The 20546-nt window shown below is 45.9% G+C and overlaps 2 protein-coding genes across 5 annotated transcripts in view; one reads left to right on the top strand and one right to left on the bottom strand.

The window, feature by feature from the left end:
* Positions 1–228: 228 nt before the first annotated feature.
* SRRD (SRR1 domain containing) lies at positions 229–7868 on the bottom strand. 2 transcript variants are annotated; one of them, XM_051973032.1, is made up of 7 exons: positions 7702–7868; positions 5835–5875; positions 2998–3251; positions 2811–2909; positions 1994–2148; positions 1213–1258; positions 229–779 (listed from the first exon to the last, which is right to left on the bottom strand). In XM_051973032.1, exons 1-7 carry the CDS (start codon positions 7845–7847, stop codon positions 567–569), a joined length of 954 nt encoding a protein of 317 aa, XP_051828992.1. In that variant the 5' UTR covers positions 7848–7868; the 3' UTR covers positions 229–566. The 2 variants fall into 2 exon arrangements, with proteins under 2 accessions (XP_051828992.1, XP_051828993.1); XM_051973033.1 differs by lacking the exon at positions 7702–7868 and adding an exon at positions 6718–6757.
* Positions 7869–7957: 89 nt separating this feature from the next.
* HPS4 (HPS4 biogenesis of lysosomal organelles complex 3 subunit 2) overlaps positions 7958–20546 on the top strand; it is a 31824-nt gene continuing 19235 nt past the window's right edge. Inside the window, exons 1-7 of one of the 3 annotated variants that reach the window (XM_051973027.1) lie at positions 7958–8017; positions 9846–10419; positions 15363–15453; positions 16163–16306; positions 17676–17783; positions 18189–18305; positions 20253–20347. In XM_051973027.1, coding sequence (XP_051828987.1) covers positions 10379–10419; positions 15363–15453; positions 16163–16306; positions 17676–17783; positions 18189–18305; positions 20253–20347 — 596 coding nt within the window. In that variant the 5' untranslated portion in view covers positions 7958–8017; positions 9846–10378. Of the gene's footprint in view, positions 8127–8202; positions 8365–9845; positions 10420–15362; positions 15454–16162; positions 16307–17675; positions 17784–18188; positions 18306–20252; positions 20348–20546 lie in introns of those variants that run through there. The other 2 variants (XM_051973026.1, XM_051973028.1) reach the window with 2 other exon arrangements.

Genomic DNA, 20546 nt, shown 5'->3' with positions numbered 1-20546 from the left:
ATCACCATCAGAATACAGCCCAGATGAATCCAGCCTCCTGCCCTCCTTCTCTTAAGAATATGCTTACCCAGACTCCTCCCATCCATGGGGGAAAATAAAACCGTGCTGCTTCTACTCAAAAGGATCTAACACAACACTTCAGCAATGGAGTTTAATCACAAGCCTTCCTTCCCAATTGTCTCGTCCTTGTGGACTAACAACTACTTTCTATCATGCAAGACATCAAAATTAAAGGAAATGCAAAGCATTTATTCTCAAGAACAGTTTATAAAATATCAAGTACACCTTCCCAAATGGGAAGACTTGGCATGTCACATGGTTCCTCTTCCTAAATCCTCCCAGCCCGGGTCCATCTGGGTAAGAGAAACAAGCAATTCTTAGATGTCACCCAAGGGGGCGGCTGTTTTTTAGCTTTCTGCTGTAGTCCGCCCCATTCAGCCTCGGGGCAGTGTGTGGTCTCTACAGCTCATAGATACTGCTGATCAGTGTCCGTAATGTGCGTCTGAGGCCACACTTGACTCCTGGCTCTTTGCTTCTGTTCACTAGGCAGTAACAGTTAATTAAAGTCATCCAAGCAAGGGCTGAATTAGCTTTCTCTGGTTTCTGATGATTTCTAACTCCTCACTTTCTGAATAGTCAGGCTCTTCTTGGAAGGCCCAGATTTCATCGGGGAGCTCTTTCAGCTTTCGTAAAGGAAACCGATGGATGGCAGTATCGTTAAATACGTCCATATATTGCAAAGTCTGAGGAAATTCAATTTCCTCTGTTCCTTTTAAAATCTAGAAAGAAGCCAAAGAAAACCCAATTAGACTCTCAAATTTATTCCCTTCCAACTGGGCAAATGCTAGATTTAGTCATTTAGTATTAATTCTATATTCTAAATTGAACAAGGGATACTGTTTTCCAATTAAAAAAACAAACAAACTTTGATACCCCTCCCTCATAGTCCCACGAACAGTATAATTTTAATGGGTGGAGGAAAAAAATTGGAAACAATTTAACAGAAATATTAAGAGACAGTCTTAAGAGTCACCTCAGGACTGAAATATACTCATTATACTAAAACTGAATCACTTCCTAAGAAATCCATATATTCCTTTAATTCTTGTTTCAAATACTGGTTAATCTATACACAATTTGACCATAAATTTTTAACACTGAGGAAGAACTAACAGTTAAAGTATCCCCCAGCCTTACCACAAATATACGTACATTTGCTACATAGGGGTACTTTTTCTGCAGAATCCTTGTTAGTAACCTGGAAATTAAATCATGATTAACAAATGAGACAGAATAAATGGACAAAAGGAGTATCTAAACTAAAAGAACTTCCTAAAATGGTTAGCTGGGATGAGGAAGAGACTGGGAAGGGAAATTTTCTTTGAACCTGTCTGGGAGTGATGGAGGCCAGAAGATCTCACAGCTACCAGAATCCCAGCCCTGAGAGGACATCAGAAGCCAAGTGGGGTGACCCAGATCTGATGAGATTTCTTTTACCACATCCCCAGATAGTGACTGTTCCTTCAGCCTCCACCTGAAGACCCCAGGTAGCCCATTCTATTTTGGGATGACTGTTGGGTTTCCGTTTTCAAAGGTGAAATTTGCCTCTCTGCACCTTCCCCTTCCCGTTCTAATGTTTCAGTATTTTATGCCTTAGGAAGAATTATCATGAGCTAATGCTGAGCCCAGATGGATAACTGTACCAGGAAGGTACAAGTGCAGCGACTATTACAGCCATTTAACAAATTAACCCAACAGAATCAAGGGGCCAATTTACTTGGTGTAGATTCTATAATTTCCTTATGTTTTATCTCATATTAACCAAGCCTTTGGGGCTCATTTTCTTGGTCTTCCTTTTTAATACTAATTCTAGGAGAGAAATAATAGAAGGCTAGGGGTGGAAGAGGGGAACGTTCAAAATCAATCCAGAGCAATCTGAAAATGTTCAAAATGAACTTCAACTCAAATCTGACAGATTATTTCAGGCACTTACTTTCCTTCAATTCTTCTGAAACTATTTCCAATGATCATCATCTTGGAAAGGGAATCGACTGACCAGTTACTCCATAACAGATTGTTATACAAGGCTGTTCCGCAGTGGATCATGTAAAAAATGGTGGGTTCACCACAAATATTCCGTTTTCCTTCCTATGAACAAATTTGGTGATATTGTGACGAGCAGAACCCAGATTACTATATTCCACAGAAACCACTCCAGTTAGATTCAACAAAAGGAACTAAGCCCATCACTGGGTGTCCTTAGTTGAGTGGGGTCAAACTCAAAATAGAAACTTGGACCACTAAACCCATGGTGAGGCTCTGGGGAGTCGGCCGTATGTTTGACATCTTTGCATGAATTACACAGAAGATTGATAAACGTGCCTACCCTCCATGAAGATCCTCTGAATTCTGTTGAAACAGAGACCACCTTGAGTTTGTGAAGGCTGTGCTTGCACAGCAGAACAACAGACCCTACAGTGCCATGGGATTAGTCAAAGACTACCTGTCACGTGGGAGTTGGTCTGAGTGTGGAGTGCTCCACCAGAGTGTGTAAAAGTCACCTTTTCAGAGAGAAGTGACTCCATGGTGCAGAGCTGTGGCTTGAGTTTAGAAAATCGACACTAAGTTTCCCCTTGAAGATCTTAAGATCTTATCTCAGGGTCAGCTAGGTGGCACAGTGGGTAGAGCACCAGCCCTGAAGTCGGGAGGACCTGAGTTCAAATCTGGTCTCAGACATTTAACATTTCCTAGCTGTGTGATCTTGGGCAAGTCGCTTAACCCCAATTGTCTCAGGGGGAAAAAAATCTTACCTCATTCTCCTTGAGGACAGTCAGGCCAAGCGTGTTGAGAACTGAAATTTCAAGTTCATTAAAAAGAGGATCAAATATGTAGCAATGATTTCTGGGAATCTGCACAAGAAAGAAGAGGGAGATATTACAGAACCAGCCAGACCTTTCAATTTTGAATTTCTTTACCAATATCCATTACTGTCCTTACCTGTAACTTTTCCAAAAGGAGAAGCAAAAATGCTAGTTGATTGCGGGCTATGACACATGAAGCAAACTTCCCAATTCCATAGCAAACACACTTAAAGCACCTTGCCCTTTTCAAGGAGTCTCCCCTCAAGTTGGAATTGGATGCCTCAACTGGCTGTGATGGTTCGAGATGGAGGTGTTCAAGGACTTCTGAAATGGGCTCAGTAGCAACCTGTAGTTGTTCCAGAGGTTCAGTAAAACACTTCTGGATGATTCCTAAATATCAAGAAACAAAAATTCCATTAGAAGAGGTAATTTGATAAGTCAAGTTATCAAATGTTTGAAAGAAAAAAATATGACAGATTTCAGCTGAAAAGATTTTCCAGGATAATCATCACAACGTTTCAGTCCTCGGCATCTAATAGGGCTTCCAGACAGTGTAAGTACCTAATGAGTTGTCACAGTAAATGAGAGAGCTTCAAAACCCTGTCCTATCTTTGTTAAGGGTCTTCCTTATCAAATGCAATTCAGTTAAAGGAACATTTAAATGCTTGCACTTTGTGTACAGCACTATACCAAGTAGGAGGACACAATAATGAGAGAAGAGACATGAGAATACCAAATAAGCAAATGATTGTGCCTAACTATTCTGTGTGAGTTTTATTTCAGAGTTCTTTAGCCTGGGAAAGAAATGGATCACTTCTGTAATCAGAGTGGTCAGTTCTGAGAGTCAAGTCTTTTCAGGGCAGGAAGCAAGACAGTGGATCAGGCTAGGAATGGGACTTGTGGTGACTTATTTTGTCTACTCCTGAAATAAAAGGTGCCTCCAGATCTCTAGGAATGAACTCTTCTAACCTAGTCTCTTAATTTATGTAAAAGGAACAAATGTAAAGTCTTTCATTCTTTTCATTTTACTTTTAACATGATGCTTTTTCCCCTCCTAGATTAAATATGGTGTAAATTTGCACATCACCTCTGCCAGTTAGTTTTATAGAAAGTGATGCTGAAGGACACACTTTCACTTTGGAGACTGAGGAATCCATGATCTCATTGTGCAGATTGCAACTGCCTCGGAATTCTTGTGCCCACTGACTGGGGGACCTTGCCTATGACTCAGGCTTTTCCTCTGTTAAATATGGGAATTGGGCTAGCTGTCTTCTGGGGTTTCTTCCAGCTCTAGATCCCATCATTTTTCATATCTAATCTGTGATTCTTGCCATATCATTTTTACACTTTAAATTTTTTTTAAAAAATTCAATCATTTTTCCAGGTCTAGATTTTCTCCCTTCTATTTCACCACCTCCAAGAACAAAACCCACTACAGACATATATAAACAGATTTTTATATTACCCATATTTTTTAAAAAGTAAGAAACAAAAGAAAAAATTATGCTTTGAGTCCATTAGCTCCCTGTGTGGAGGTAGCTGGCATGTTTCACCATGAGTCTTTTGAAAGTGGCTGGTTCTCTGTGTTGATCAGAGCCACTAAGTATTTTAAAGTTGATTATCGTTACAATATTGTTACTGTAGAAACTTTGGATTCTGTATCAGTTCACACGAGTCTTCCCAGGCTTCTCTGAAACCATCCCTGTAGAGGGATGAAACTCTTGAGTTCATGCACTAAGGTCCGGACAGCCAAGCATTTAAAGCTAATTACCGATTAGGCAATACTCTATAAGCCTATACTTGGAAAATGGCCCTTTACACTATCCTGTGCTGGCTCGATAATTGGTGTATACAGAGAATTGTAGGAGGGACTAGGGGGTGGAATAAAACTAGCCAGGGTCACTTTGGAAGTAGAGGAGGAAGAAGGAGGTTGTGGAGATTTTGCGTCCATCCAATTCAATCCTACCTCTAAAGACCAAGAATAAAGACCGAGGACTTTTGCTGATCCTGACTCCGGCTGATTCTTAGGTATCCAGGGTCACACTGTCATCACACATCCCCTTCATTTCTTACAGCACAGCAGTAGTCTATCCCTTTTATATACCATATAATGTTCAGCCATCCCCCCACTGATAAGTATCCCCCCAGTTTCTAATACTTTGCTACCACAAAAAGAGCTGCCAAATAATTTTGTACATATAGACCCTTTTCCTCTTTTTGACCTCATTGGGGAATAGTATTAGTATCACTGAGCAAAGGGAATATACAATTCAATAGTTTTCTCCTGCCCATATCTTTCTATACATCTTCCACGAGAAGTCACTTAATATGGTGTCTTTCTCTATTCTTTCATATTTCTTGAATACAATGCAGAACCTCATGACATGGCCAGTTCACATCCCTTTCAGCTTAGGTGTCTTGAATAATGTCTCCTGTACCACTTCTTGCTCATAAGTAATTGCTAGAATATAACAAAACCTACATACACCTGCCATGCAGCTTTCTCATGCAATTGTACTTTTCCAAGATCATGTTCTTATACCAATTCAGTACCATTGGGGGAATGGTTTTTAAAAAAAAAAAAAAGATGTACTTTTGCATCAGTAAACACTTTTGGGTCATTTAAAGGGATGTATAATTTCTTGATTGTTAATCCAGTTAGATCTATTAAATTTAAAAACTATTCAGTTAACTTTCTATGCTGTACCTTTTCAAGATGTATTTACTGATGGACAAAATCATATGGCTGGCCAATGTAGTGAGAAATAAATGATTTCTTACACTTTTCCCATTATGGATTACTAGGCTGACCTCCGCTGAATGACTAAGGACTATGTACTAAGGTTATCAAATATGTTATTTTTTTAAAAGATAAGGGTACAAAAAGAAGCCATAATAAATGAAATTTCATCATGATCTACTGGGATGGTATACGTTTCTTCTGTACTTAGAGATGAATGGCTTATTACTTACCCTCTGTCAAGTGCCAGAAATCGGAGATTTGCAGGTCGTCCCTGTTAAAGAGAAATACAAAGTCATTATTGCTCCTTCCTTTTCAGTGCTGCTTCTCTGGTCTGAGATCAGGGCGAGACAAATGCCCCAACGCTTTCTTTTCACCTTGTTCCTTCATGTTAAGGGCTTCATTTTCTCAGGAGAGGCCCACAAAGCTGTAACCACCTCCCCGCCCTCCTCCTTCCCCACCAAGACTGTGTGGAGGCTACAGCGTCAGCCCCTCACAAGCTGGGACAGACTCTGTGCGTGGACTTGCTCGCCATCACCCTAAGCTGCCACAAATGGGGACTTTACCAGGATTCTCCTGGACTGTAGGAAAAAGTAGTTTGCAGGCTATGGGGAAGTAAAGTTCAGAAAATCTGGTCACGAAGCTGAGACCACATGCCCACTGTTTTCCCCACAACTCCCGCTGAGAAGGGGAGGCTAAGCTGTGGCTACTCTCCAGACCGAGCCTGCCGGACAGCCGGCCTCACAGCTTCCTCCGTCAGTGGTCAGACAGCTGGGGAGGCCTGGGCTGAGGCAGAGAGCCAGCGTGGCTGCAGACAAGTGTCTGCTTTCAGCACCGCCAGGCCCATTTCCTGGGTGTCTGGTCCCCGTACCCCCGTCTTATCTGCTTCAAGGTCAAGCTCAAATTCCACATCCACACCCCCCAGGCTTCTCCTTCTTCCCAGACCTCCGGTCTCACCAAGGAGGGAGTCAAGTGTACAAAGCAGGGACCCCGAGCCGGGCTTTAATCAGGGCTTGTGAACCAGACAACTGGACGTTTCCTTTTCCCACATCTGGGGGTGCTCTCAAGAGCAAAGCCCACCCAACCTGCCAAGTCTTTGGGGGACCTCGGTCTCACCTCTTCATTTAGCAGAAAGGCACAGAACCCCAGGAAAAGGAAGCGCCAAGAACTCGCAGTGGGTTGGGTCAGGATTCTCTCCCACCCCAGCACGCCCGCTCTGGCTCTCCTGTGCCTGGGAGCAGCTGCAGTCAGTGGTAGGGCCCCTGAGAGGATCCCATGGGGGGAGGGAGGGAAAGTGGGCACCCAGGGCTGCACCTGGCAGGTGGGCACTCGTGACCATACCTGGCAGGCAGGCACACGGGGCTGCCCTCGGCAGGTGGGCACTCGTGACCATACCTGGCAGATGGGCACACATGGGGCTGCCCTCGGCAGGTGGGCACTTGTGGCCGTACCTCGCAGGCACACGGGGCTACTCATGGCATGCAGCCACCATGATGTGGGCTCAGACCTGCCCTGACCAGACCCCAGGCACTGAGTGGCGGATTTGGAATCATGGGGGTCTGTGCCCAATTTATTTCGGGCGCTGACGAAGGGGTCTGTGCCACAAAAAGAGCCCGGCCTGGGTAAAGGTATGGCCAGAGCTTTACTGCCAAGGTCCGAGGCAGCGGAGTCCGGAGAATAAGCACTGATTAAGCGCCTGCTGTGTGCCGGGGGCTGCTCACTTTAGAATTTTTTGGCATTCATTCTCACAGCAGCCGGGGGCGGGGGCGGGGTAACTGCCAGGTTAAGGGGGTTAAGTGACCTGTTCGGGGCCCACGCTAGTGCCTGAGGTGGTCTCAGGGTCTCCTCAGGGTCTCCTCAGGGTCTCCGGGAGCCCGGGGCTCGCTCTGGGCGTTAGGGGGGGGGGGGTTAAGGGCTCCCTTTGCTTTGTCTCCTCATTGCCCCCTGGGGAAAGCCGAGGCTGAGGGAGGACAGGTCGGATGGGCGCGGGCTTCGGGTCTGAATCCTGCCTCGGGCCCCGGCTCCCCGGGGCTTCCGTTTCCCCAAGTCAGCCGTCCACACGTGCGAGCTCCCTCCCCTCGGGTGCCCGGGGCTCCTCACCGGGCCTCGCAGACGCGCCTCCGCACCGCGCTGCCATCCCGGCTCCCCTCCGGGGCTTCGGCGTCCGCGGCTGCCCGCCCCGGCCTCGGGCGCCTCCCCCGGCGCTTGGGCACGGTCCTCCATCCGCCCACCGCGGGCGCCGCCATAGCGCTGCGACTACGTCATCTCCACGCGCCGGCCCCCGGCGTTCCCGGCATCCTCCGCGGCCCGAGACGGGGGTTGGGAGGGGGACGTGCGGGGGACGTGAGGGGGACGTGCGGGGGTGGGGCGGGCCCTGCGCGTGACAGGGAGGGCCGCCGCTCCGCGTCGCGCTCAGGTAGCCCGGGAGAGAACGGGAGGAGGGAGGATGGCGGCCTGGGGAGGAGGACCCCTCTCCCGTTTCTCCCCACCCCATTCCCTCCACCGCCGGCCCTCGGCCTCTTGAGGTCAGCGTAGAGTCCGCAAGCGGCGGCTGAACCCTGGGAGCCCCTCTGGGGTAGACTGCGCGCGCGCAGACGGGGAGGCCGCGAGCGGGGAAGGGAGGCGCTGCGCTCACGTGGCCCCTGGGGTCTGGGGAAACTGAGGCCCGGGTTTGGGTATCCTGGGGGGAGAGAACCATCCCGCTTAGTCAACAAGCATCTGCGAAGCTCCCGTTGGGGTCCCGTTCGGTGCCAAGACAAGTCAGTAAGCATTGAGCTCCTACCGGGTACCCTGCGTTATGCTAAGTGCCGGCGATGCATACACACTTATTAAGTGCCTACTGTTTGCCAGGCATGGTGCTAAGAGCTCGGGAGAAAAGCCAACAAGCACTTATTAAGCTCCTTCTGGGTACCAGCCACTGCTAAGCTTTCAGCAAGCATGAAATGCCTACTGTGTGCTAAATTCTGGGCTTGCCGAGAGAGGTAAAAACTGGAAGAGGAAGTAGCATGCAAGCAGCCCGGTACAAGCCGGGGAGCCCAGGGATGCCCCTAGAATTAGGAGGGCCTGGAAGGGTTTCCTAGAAAAGGGAAGCCCTGTGCAGAGAGGAGGAGGGGCAGAACACCCGAGCTGGACTCCGGAGGCTGAAGGGGAACCTCGTGGTGCCCCTGCAGAGAGCATCTTAGAACAGAGACATAGAAAGTCTGTCTGGAAGACCCCGTGGGGTCTGGATCCAGTCCTTCTTTTACAGAGGGAAGCCTGACCACAGGGGAGAAAACTCACCAAATCTGTGGCAGAGCCGGGACCTCGAACCCGGGACCTAGAACCCAGGACCTCGAACCCGGGACCTCGAACCCGGGACCTCCAACTTCCAGCCCACATCCAATCTGGGTTCGTTTCAATTCCACAAGCCTTCCCCACTCACAATGCCCAGAACCCGCTGCTGGACGCAGCTCTAGCTGCCTCCCCTTCCTCAGGGTTGCTTGCCATAGCAGTGGCCATCTGAGTGTTTTCTGCAGACTTTCCCTGGCCTTGGCCTTAGACAAAGGCATGAGCGCATTCCCCCTTGTAGGCTCCGCTCTCGGAGGGCAGATGCTCCCGGTTCACATTTGTGACTTTCCGAATGCCTGACAAAGGGCCTTATAAAAACCTACCCGGTCCCTAATCCTCGTTAGGTGAGTGTCATGATTCAAAAGCCCGACTGGCCAGTTCCGGTTTTGTTATTTCAGAACCTGCTCACTTCTGGGGAATTGACATCCCTTGCCTTCATTTCAGTTCCAGGTTGCCAGGGGAATAGTTCCTGAATCTCTGTTTTATTAATGCCATAGATGAGTGGTTAAATGTGTAATTTGCTTTACCCTCTCCCTCCCAGAGAGATTTGCCACCTCCATTACGAGATAGCAGCCCCAGGGAGGGAAAGAGAGGAGGAGGAAGAGAGAGAACCTGCCTTCAGATTTTGCTCCCAGCTTACCCAACATGTGACCTCTGAGCTCTCTGCCCTTTAGTTTTCTTCTCTTACAAGGGAGTTACAGGCAAACAAGATAATCATACAAGTCAGAAAAATAGTACACACTTGCATGGTACTTGATTACTTTGAAACTGTGGTGATCTGCCATCCATTTACTTAGTTCTTAGTCATTTAAACCTCAAAGAAAACTCTTTGGAAATATTTGCATCCGCTGATGTCTGTTAAGTCACATGATGGGAGCATGGACTTTGAAATAACTTATTCATTATATTCCCTCCAGGAGCTAAAATACTAGTTTGAACTGGAAGCAGCTGGCTGAAAATAGAAGTATTTGGACGCCTTTGAACTGGAAGAGAGGGGGTAACTGGGAGCCTGAAGCATGCACCCCTTCAATAGGACTTGGCTGGAGAAAAGTGCCTTGGAGATTTCCTAGCACGGCAGAAGAAGGAACGCTTCAGGGCAGGGTTCTGTCGAAGCTGTCTTGTCTGCCTGGATTTCGTGGGAGGACCTTGTGAGATTCTGAGCCCCTCATTTCTGTGATAAGGAAACATAAAAGTATACTTCCTCTGCTTAAGCTGTTCAAGAGATCCTCAGGCCTGTGAAGGAGGCATCTGATATCTTCACTCAAGCTCAGCAAGTGTCCAATAGAAACACCTGAAATAGAGGTTACTAGATGTCATCTCGTTGGATTGGTGAAATCAAGGGAGAGAATTTCTGCCATTGCTGCTGGAAAGAGAGATGGCCGAGCAGTTTTTAGTGGAGAGGAAAACTCATGTGAGGAGCATGAGGCAGATTTAAGACAAACTGAAATAAATGGCCACTTCGGTCTCAGCAGGGACCAAGGCAGTCTCTTGGTGAGTAGCCCATCAGCCTTTTGACTTGGGTGAAGTTGGCTGTGGAACAGCTCTGCTATTTATTTCTTTTTTAAAATGTATTTTGTGCTTATTCAGTAATAAAGCTTTAATCCAACAGACATTTATTAAACCTTGCATGTAGGAGACATTTAATGGTTTCCAAAGGTTTCCATAAAGTTACAGAATCTCAATTTTGGAAGGGAGTTGGGAGGCTGTTTGGTCCAAACTGTCCCTGAACAGCATAACTGGCATGTTCTTATTCACTGCTTGAAGACATCTAGACAGGGAAACCCACTACCTGCCCTTCGCGGCATCCCGTTCCATTTGGGGATGGCTCTGATGAGCAGGAAATTTTTCCTTAGCTCAAGCCTCAGCCTCTCTCTGCTCAGATTCTACCTTTGGCCCTTGATTCTGACCTAGGGACCCATCACAACAGAGCTTGCCCCCTTTCCTGGGCGTTGACCATTAGGTATTGCATCTCTTTGATGTCATACACTCACCATTCTCATTACTTTCCTGTGGATGCCCTCCATAGGGTCATCTCCTTCTTAAACTGTGGCATCCAACACCAAGCCCAGTACCTTTCTTCCTGACCTCTCTGCTGGTGGGAAAATCCTTCAAGGGCCTGCTGTTAGGGGCTGCCATTTCCAATTGTTAGTGCGAATCAAGCCGTCAATCAGAGCCCTTGATCTTTTATTAAGTGAAGTGCTGTCTAGCCCTGCCTTCCCCGGCTGGAACTTGGTAATTTTTCACCTCTCAGTCATTTGTTCCTCATGATACCTGCTCCCTACCCAGGTCATATTGTCGCTAGAGATGGTCTGAGGTGAAATGATATGCCCTGTGAGTGGCAGCATTAAATGCCAACCCAGGCCTTCTGATTCTGGTTTTAGTTAGGGCTCTTTTTAAAAAAAAAAATTATTAAAGCTTTTATTTACAAAAAATATGCATGGGTAATTTTTCAACATTGACCCTTGCAAAACTTTCAGTTCCAGATTTTTCCCTCCTTCCCCCCACTCCCTCCCCTAGATGGCAGATATTCCCATACATGTTAAATATGTTAAAATATATGTTAAATCCAATACACGTATACATATTTATACAGTTATCTTGCATCACAAAAAATTTTGATCAAGAAGGAAAAAAAAAATCTTAAGAAAACAAAATGCAAGCAAACATCAACAGAAAGAGTGAGAATGCTATGGTGTGTTCCATACTCAGCTCCCACAGTCCTCTCTCTGGGTGTAATTGGCTCTCTTCATCACTGAACAACTGGAATTGGTTTGAATCATCTTATTGTTGAAGAGAGCCACGTCTATAAGAATTGATCATCGTATAATCTTGTTGCCATATATAGTGATCTCCTGGTTCTGCTCATTTCACTCAGCATCAGTTCATGTAAATCTCTCCAGGTCTTTCTGAAATCATCCTGCTGGTTGTTTCTTACAGAATAATAATATTCTATAACATTTATATATCATAATTTATTCAGCTGTTGTCCAACTGATGGGCATCCATTCAGTTTCCTGTTTCTTGCAACTAAAAAAGGGCCACTACAAACATTTTTGCACACATGGGTCCCTTTCTCTTCTTTAAGATTTCTGGGATATAAGCCCAGTAGTAACATTGCTGGATTATGGGATGCACAGTTTGATAACTTTTTGAGCATCGTTCCAAACTGCTCTCCAGAATGGTTGGATCAGTTCATAACTCCACCAAGAATGCATCAATGTCCTGGGTTTCTCACATTCCCTCCAACACTTGTCATTATCTTTTCCTGTCATCTTAACCAATCTGAGAGGTATATAATGGTACTTCAGAATTGTCTTAATTTGCATTTCTCTGATCAATAGTGTTTTGGAGCATCTTTTCATAGGATGAGAAATAATTTCAATTTCTTCATATCCTTTGACCATTTATCAGTTGGAGAATGGCTTGATTTCTTATAAATTTGAGTTAATTCTCTATACATTTTAGAAATGAGGCCTTTATCATAACCTTTGAATGTAAAAAATATTTTCCCAGTTTATTGCTTCCCTTCTAATCTTGTCTGCATTAGTTTTGTTCGTACAAAAACTTTTTAACTTAATATAATCAAAATTTTCTATTTTGTGATCAATAATGATCTCTAGTTCTTTGGTCACAAATTCCTTCTCTTCCCCAGATCTGAGAGGTAAACTATCCTATGTTCTTCTAATTTGCTTATAATATAACTCTTTATGTCTAGATCATGAACCCATTTTGACCTTATCTTGGTATATGGGGTTAGGTGTGGGTCAATGCCTAGTTTCTGCCATATTAGTTTCCAATTTTCCCAGCAGTTTTTGTCAGATAGTGAATTCATATCCCAAAAGCTGGGGTCTTTCGAATATTAGATTGCTATAGTCACTGACTATTTTGTCCTGTGAACATAACCTATTCTGTTGATCAGTGTTTCTATTTCTTAGCCAATACCAAATGGTTTTGATGACCGCTACTTTATAATATAGTTTTAGATCAGGTACAGCTAAACCACCTTCATTTGCTTTTCTCTTCATTAATTTCTTTGAAATTCTTGACCTTTTGTTCATCCAGATGAATTTAGTTATAATTTCTAGATCAGTAAAATAGTTTCTTGGGAATTTGATTGGTACAGCACTCAATAAATAGGTTAGTTTAGGTAGTGTTGTCATCATTATTATATTCGCTTGACCTATCCAAGAACACTTGGATATCTACCTTGCATGTCCTATTGACCTATCCAAGAACACTTGATATTTTTCCAGTTGTTTAGATGATCTGACTTTATTTGTATGGAAAGTGTTTTGTAGTTTTGCTCTTATAGTTCCTGCTACTAAGGCTTCTTGCCAGTATACTTTGGACTTCTGTGTGAGCCATTTCCCAGAGTTAATGCCTTAAATTTGTCAGAAAGTGAAAGTTGTCATTGTGGTCTTTAAATAAGGAGGCCACCATTGGTGGACTGGCTTAAGGGCAAATGGGGATTAACTCACTCAGCCTCATGGGACTTTGGGGGGGCTTGGATAGAATCCTTTTGGAAGTGTTCTGGCATAATAGATGTATTAGCTATTGTTATTTATGATGAAGTAATTTCCATCATGGTGGAATGTTTGGGATGTGCTGGGTTTCCCTCTTCTTTGAGGTTTGGCCAGAATGCCTCTTAAAGGGTCTCAACAGCCATCTGCCTGAAACAAAGTTCCCAAATTCATTTCAAGATGTTTTTTAACTTAAAACAATCCAATTCAGTAATCAAGGTTAATCCATCAAACATTCGAACCAAGGTTGAAACCTGCCTCAGATACTAGCTCTTATGACCTTTATGTGCTCTCTGCCTCAATTTTCTCCTCTGTAAAATGGAGATAATATTAGCACCTGTCTCTGGGGTTGTTGTGAGAATCACCTGAGATGGAATGTGTGGAGTGATGGGCATCCTAGAAATGCTAGCTAGTGTTATTGTCACTCCACTCGTTGTTTGTCGAGAGGCCCGTGATATCAGGGCAGCGAATGGGATTCAAGTGAGGGAGGGCTGGGCAAGGGCACCTGCCTCACTTTCCCCTCCAGAGCCGTCTGGGTCCTGTGGCCAGAGAGAGACCAGGAGGACTGAAGGATGGTTCTGGATGCAGTGGGAGACCTTGGTCTCTGTTTGACTGAGGCAACACTCTTTCAGTGGTTACTACTCGGGGCAGGAAACTGCTCGAATCTAGGAATAGAAAGATGAAAAATTAGACAGTTCCTGTTCTCATGCAGCTTAGAGTTGGTTGGGTGAAGAGACAGGTGTGAATATGTTATTTTCATAACCAACACCAAAGAGTTTTGCTGTTTGCAGTTAGGAGCGAAAAATAGACGGCTGTCTTGTGGGACGGACTTAGAAGTGACAAGGAGATGAGGCAGATGGAGAGAGCTAGGCCAGGATTGCCAGTGGATGGCTCTGGGGCCCACGTTGAGCCCGTTGAGCTGAGTTTGGGCCCATCCCTCCTCAGATGTTGGCTGTCTCTGTGACGCTGGCCCAGCCCCTGGGACCATCTGCCCTTCGGTTCCGTGGCTTGTAGGATGCAGATCTTTTGAAAACGCAGGATGTGAGTCAGGGCGGTGTCTATGCCACCCAGGGTTCTGGGCTTTCAGCAGCCCGGAGGACCCTAGGGGAGAGCTCGGGCACAGTCCTTCTGGGACATGGGTGCCCAGGATTAAGGATCGTGACAGTTGCTCCCATGCCCAGAGCATTGTAAAATATAAAAAGAGCTTTCCTAGGCGAGGAGCCACCCATTGGAAGGTAGTGCTTATTATTATTTTGACAAAGGAAGGAACTGATGCTCAGAGTTGTTGAAGTGACTCACTTGTGGTTATCAGGCCACCTTCAGAAGGGGAATTTTTAAAAAGCCTGGGACTGGGAGGCCCATCCTGCCTCTTTTCACTTCCTCCATGTGGCCCTCACCTCTCTGGGCCCCAGCCTCCACAACTGTAAAAGGGCCCTTGAATTCGATGCCCTGAGGCCCTTCCAGGTAGATATCCCTGTGATCCCATTTCTGCCTCTCTTTGATGCCCTTTGTACTTTCCCAGCTTCCACTGTGCTGCTATTGCTGGCTGCCCCCAACTTCCTCTTAATGCTACAGGAACTTCATTATCAAAAGAAAGTGGTGAATGGTGTGGTTGAAAAGGGAAGGCTCATTGTTTCGAGAATACAACTTGTCACCGTGAGCATTTTGTTCCTTTTTCTCTTACTCTTATTCTTTTTTGCACAGATGGACCAGAATGCAAAGAGGCATAGTTGTAGGTCGTCACTCCTTGTACTTGGGCAGTAGTTCTGCCCACTTGTAGTTCAGAAAGTCCAGAAAGATTTACTGAATCATGAGCCTTTTAGGGACTAGATGGAAATGGGAGGCAAAGTTCAAAATGGCAGCATCTCAGAATGCCAAAAAGCACGCCGTCATCCTGCCCCTCTCTCTCACCAGGTGGAATTATTTTTTCCTTTATGATGGCTCAAAGGTAAAGGAAGAAGGAGACCCAACAAGAGCCGGCATTTGCTATTTCTATCCTCCTCAGGTAAGCCATGTGGTTTTTTATTCAAGTTTTTACTCAGTCCCCACTGCTCCAGCCTGGCAGTTTTAAAAAACTGGGGCCTCCAGCTACGTGTGTGATCTGGAAAGGAGGTTTTGTTTTATTTGGGCTCGTACAGCTGTGGCCATAGAGATCTCTGACGTGCCTCCCCCTGTGCCTGCTGTCATGCCATGTCTTGGAAAAGACACAAAGTTCTCATGACATCCATAAAGCCAGTAGTTTATCCCCAGTTCTGAGCCATCAGATTGCTGGTTCTGGTCTTGAAATCTTTGGGTTTTTCCATTGTCCTGTAGCTGTTGCTGCTTTCCCCTACTTCCTTTATTTCCCTAATGAGCCTCCCTTAGCACAATGGATATTGATATCTAGCAATGCATTGATTTGGACAGTGTCCTCATTTTTGTCCCTTAATTTGTGCCCCTTTGGCCTCCTGGTCCCTAGAGAAGATGGCTTTAGTCATGAAAGGTGAGGGTGTTTATGCATATTCTCATGTTTGATGCCAGGTACACATTGGGTGCAGAATGAATGCTTGCTCCCTTTCTCCTTCCTTGACCCAGAGTGGTCTGTGTAAGCAGCCACTGGCCCAGGCAATGTTCTCTATTGCTTGGCCGTCCACCTAGTGAGCCCTCTGTGGATCCAGGCAGGAGGAGAAGGAAGGATCTCAGCTTCTTCTTTGGCCTTTGCTCTTTTCCCACAGACTGTGCTTGACCACCAGGAGTTCCTCTGTGGACATATTGCTGGAGTTGTCCGCTGTGTTTTTGAAATTTCTGGTTCTCCTCCCAGTCTTGTTCGTCTGAGGAAACTGAAATTTGCCATAAAGGTCGATGGAGATTACCTTTGGGTAAGTTAAAACCTACACTGATTTTAAGACATAGAAATAGACAGTGGATTTCACTGGAGTAAGGAACTTCCATGAGGAGAGTCTTTTAGCCAGTGCAAGTCAGCACTTTTCTGAACTTGAAGTCCCAGAGCCAGGATATGAATTCTGATTTTTAGTAAAGAGCTGTATAAAAAGGATGGCTGTGGTTTGGTTTAGTGATGGAAATGGTTTAACTGTATTTAGACCATGTCACTTCTTTCATCAAAGAGCCAGCCGCCTCCAGATACTGGGCAAAAGAGACCTACTTAGAGATTCTGGTTAGAAAGAAGCCGCAGAGAAGAATAGAAGGTGACTCTCTTCCCCACAGTCTTAGAACTGCATTTAATCTGATTTACAAACTGAATTTCACCTTCATGGTTTCCTTGGTTCATCAAGGTATGTGTGACCTAGAAGTCATAAAGTGTTTAGAAGCATGATGCCTTGAGTTTTGGAAACACAAGGCAATTGAAGCTGTTTTCTTTTCCAATGAGCGGCTTATGTGGGTGCTTTTTGGAGCCAGTCTGATACATCCTCTAGAATTGAAGGTTTTTCCAGCTGAAGAGGACCTTGGGCCACAGTTAGTTCCATTGCCTCATGGCAAGGATGAAAACATTGAGGGGCTCCGAGGCCAAAGAAGTGGGTCGGGGTCAAACAACTTTCTATCCTTGTCTGTCTCTCATTTTAAGGGCAGCCTCTACATTTGGCAGTGTAGTTCCTTGAAACCATTTCTGTAGAAGTGGAACAGGGCAGTTATTCATTTCAACAAATATTTATTGAATAGTCACCTGGGAACAGTATGGCACTCAGGGGCCTTGTCTGTAGGAAGTCTGTGATCTGTCTGGGGACATGAGAAAATCATGTATAGAAAAATTAGAATGATTCTAGATACTGTATAATAAAGAGCTGAATAGGTTCTAATCGGATGCCAAACTGTCAAACTGTCAGGAAGTACCTACTGTGTGCCAGACACCATGAGAAAGGGGAAAAAAAACTAGACCCTCAAAGAGTTCAGTCTAATGAGATGTAGAATATCAGTATAATAGGCTTTTAGCAAAGAGAGTAATGTGAGTGGAAGTGACAGGAGAGGCCTGGAGGAGACACATTTGAGCCTGGCTCTGAGGGCTACAAATCTGGACTGGGAGATTAAAGGCCCATGAAGTGGGAGATCAGCAGGAACTGGGATGAGGAGGGTCAAGGGCAATTCGGGGCTAGTTGAGGATTCTGGGCTGGAGCGGAAGCTTGTGCTGGGAATCTAGATGGCTGTGAGACGAGACGTCAGAGACTTTTAACGCCCCGGTGAGGGGAACTATGACTTTACCTATAACCTTGTGGTGTCCCTCTGTGTCCCAAGGCGCTGGGCTGCACAATAGAGCTTCCTGATGTCAGATGCAAAGAATTCCTGGATCAGTTGATTGGATTCTTTAGTTTTTATAATGGACCCGTTTCTCTGGCTTACAAGGTATGTAGACACGGATTAGCCGACCCCCTTCATCTGTAGGACCCCTTTTGAAAGGCAGATGTTATCAGAACACCCCAGAACTCCTGGGGGCTGCTCTGTGATCATGTTTATGGGATTGTCCTCTTTCTCCTGGAGCTGTTAGCACCCACTTCATCCCTTAATGCTCTGTCTGCAGTCCTTTTAAGGACTACAATTAAGTAGATCCTCCTCATCAGCTCGGCTTCTGGCTCCCCGTCCCGTGCACTGAAGGTGGCCGGCTGCTTCGGGGCTGTGGAAGGGAGCATCCTCCATGCCCTCCGCTGAGAGCCTCTGGCTCCCCGGCTCCTGCTAGTGCTAGCAGGAATGACCCAACCAGAGGACTTCTTTCTTCAGGCTTTCTTTCACCTACAGTCATTCCCGTTTTAGAGCCATCCTCAAGAAGAGCTGAACAGAGTGTGGGACAATTTCATCAACTATATCCTGAAAAACACCAGTGAGCTGCACAAAATATTCAATTCCCTTTGGAATTTGGACAAAACAAAGGTAACTTGACCTCTCTTCCTCGTCCATATGTATCACCTCTATAGGAATAAGTGCTTCTCCAGACTGTTTTGAAAATGGAATGTGTGTATACATGTATATGTATATGTCACTGCACATATATGTGTGTATATACACCCACACATACATGTAGTATTACAGAAATTACATCACATACTGTAGAGAAGCGGCCACCTCTGAAGCAGGATTCAAGTCTCTGGCAGCTCTAAGACTCTGCTTTCATAGGATTCTAGGTTTAGACCCTGGAAGGGACTTTAAAGGCCATTATGTCTTCTTTTTTTAATAATAATAGCTAGCATTTACATAGTGCTTTAAGGGAGGCAAAGCATTTTACAGATATCTCATTGGATTCTCACAACAGCCTTGAGTAGTAGGTGCAATTATTATCCCTATTATATAGATGAGGAAACTGAGGCAGACAAAAGTGATGTCATGGCCAAGGCTCACATAGCTAGTAAATATCTCAGACTGGCTTTGAGCGTGGCTCTTTCAGACTCCATACATTGCTTCCCCTGGCTGCCTGCTTTATACACAGGTTGTGATCTGCATCGGGGCATGAGTTCCCATGAGAGGTTTTCCCTTCCACAATACCATAGACCTTTAGTGTAAAGCTGTAAAGGCTTCTCTCTTCTCACATGTGTTCGAGGGTGACTTGCGTGGATCACATTTGTGTTTTCTAGTCCTGTTGCATTAGGGGTATTGGGTTTGGGGTCAGAAGGGTCCCTTCCTCTGCCAGCATCTTCTACTTTTACTACTGAGAGCGAGAAGGCAAGATTTCAGGGTGAGGAGAGAGGCTGCACAGCCCCTGTTTTTGATTAGGAGATCTCTCTGCCATGGCAGTGGGAGAGATGGGGGCTGGGCAGACAGCTGGCCCGGGCTCCCACGCTTGCTGCTTCTCGGCCTTTTTGATGATGGTGAACATTATGTCCTTTGGAAAGGCATCCAGGAAAAATAAAGGGGTTTATATTCCATTGAAAACTAAAGTTCCTGACAATCACCAGAGGAAAGGATTGAGTTCTGTGTGGCTGCTCCTTCTGTTATTGACTTCCTTGCTTCTACCGGTTGAGATGCCCACCCTGACTGTCAACACTTAGAGCCCATACGCAGGTGATGGACAAATGCTTCCTGATTGGTTGGCTGCCTTCAGTCAGTTTCCAGTCCTGAGCACCCACCGAGCAAATCCACCTGCTCTTTTTTTTCCTTTTTTTTTTTTTCAACAAACTATCCCCATGGGCTTAAGAGATGCTCCGGTCCCTGGCTGGGGAAAAAAGGAACCCTATTGGGACCAAACCCAAAGTTTTGGTTTCATTTACATAGCACTAACAAATTAATGACATTTCCAGGACACTGTTCCTGAAAAGGAAGGTGGCCGGCACGGCAGCCTGTTGGCTGTCACAGGAGGTTTCTGATGGGCTTTGCATCCTCTCCTGAGGAGGAGGTGGTTCTGTTTCTTCAGGGTGTGTCAGAGGGTGGGCAGGTAGGGGCCTGTGTGGCTGCACTGTCATGAGGGGGTAGAAAACTTAGGCAAAGCAGATTGTGAGTGAGTGGGGCTGGAGGGAGAAAGGTGGTAGAGTGGGGTAGGAGGCCGTGGGCCTTTTTTAGCACCAGTGCTAGCAGCAGAAGCCACTTCCTCCCACTCCTGCTGAAGGGAAGCAGAGACGAGAGGCCCCCCCAGATGCCCTCATTTCCTCTGGACTAGGACAGCTTGGAGGGCCATGTCATCTCATTCCTTCTAGCTCCCAGGTCTCTTCATTGCTTTTTCATGACCTCAGCACTTTTAGGCCAGGCTGGGCATTGGCTCAGATCTCACCATGGAGCATACTCAGCTTTTTAAGTTAGACTGAGGTCTTATCTGTCTTCCCCAAAGCCTCCTTCCCTCCTTCACCTGGACCTTGTTAAGGTGCTGTCTCTTAATTTTTTTTTCCCCAGGTGGAGCCCCTCCTCTTACTAAAAGCAGCTCTCATCCTGCAAACCTGCCAGCGATTTCCTCACATTCTGGCTGGCTGCATCCTCTACCAGGGACTGTGAGTAACTTAGTACCCCATCTGGTTTATTGCAGTGGTCATGCTTCAGAGCTTGGCCTGGCACTGACTGCATGGCTCCCTCCTGGTGTGCTCTTGTGGGGGTGAGCCAAGTCTCTGCTATTCTGGGTGCTGGCATGTGTCACAGTCAGAGGATATCCTAAGTTTGATTTTAGGGCTATGTGTGTCCTATTCAGTAAAG

This window comes from Antechinus flavipes, chromosome 1, assembly GCF_016432865.1.
Source record: "Antechinus flavipes isolate AdamAnt ecotype Samford, QLD, Australia chromosome 1, AdamAnt_v2, whole genome shotgun sequence".
NCBI lineage: Eukaryota > Metazoa > Chordata > Mammalia > Dasyuromorphia > Dasyuridae > Antechinus > Antechinus flavipes.
This window is presented reverse-complemented; position numbering and strand designations above follow the sequence as displayed.

Bases quoted from the DNA above. Each gene is read 5' to 3' on its own strand.
- SRRD (XM_051973032.1), bottom strand. From the start codon at position 7,847: ATGGCGGCGCCCGCGGTGGGCGGATGGAGGACCGTGCCCAAGCGCCGG. The intron at 5,876-7,701 runs GTGAGGAGCCCC...TCTCTTTAACAG, and splicing joins AGGCGCGTCTGCGAGGCCCG to GGACGACCTGCAAATCTCCG. The intron at 3,252-5,834 runs GTAAGTAATAAG...CTTGATATTTAG, and splicing joins TTTCTGGCACTTGACAGAGG to GAATCATCCAGAAGTGTTTT.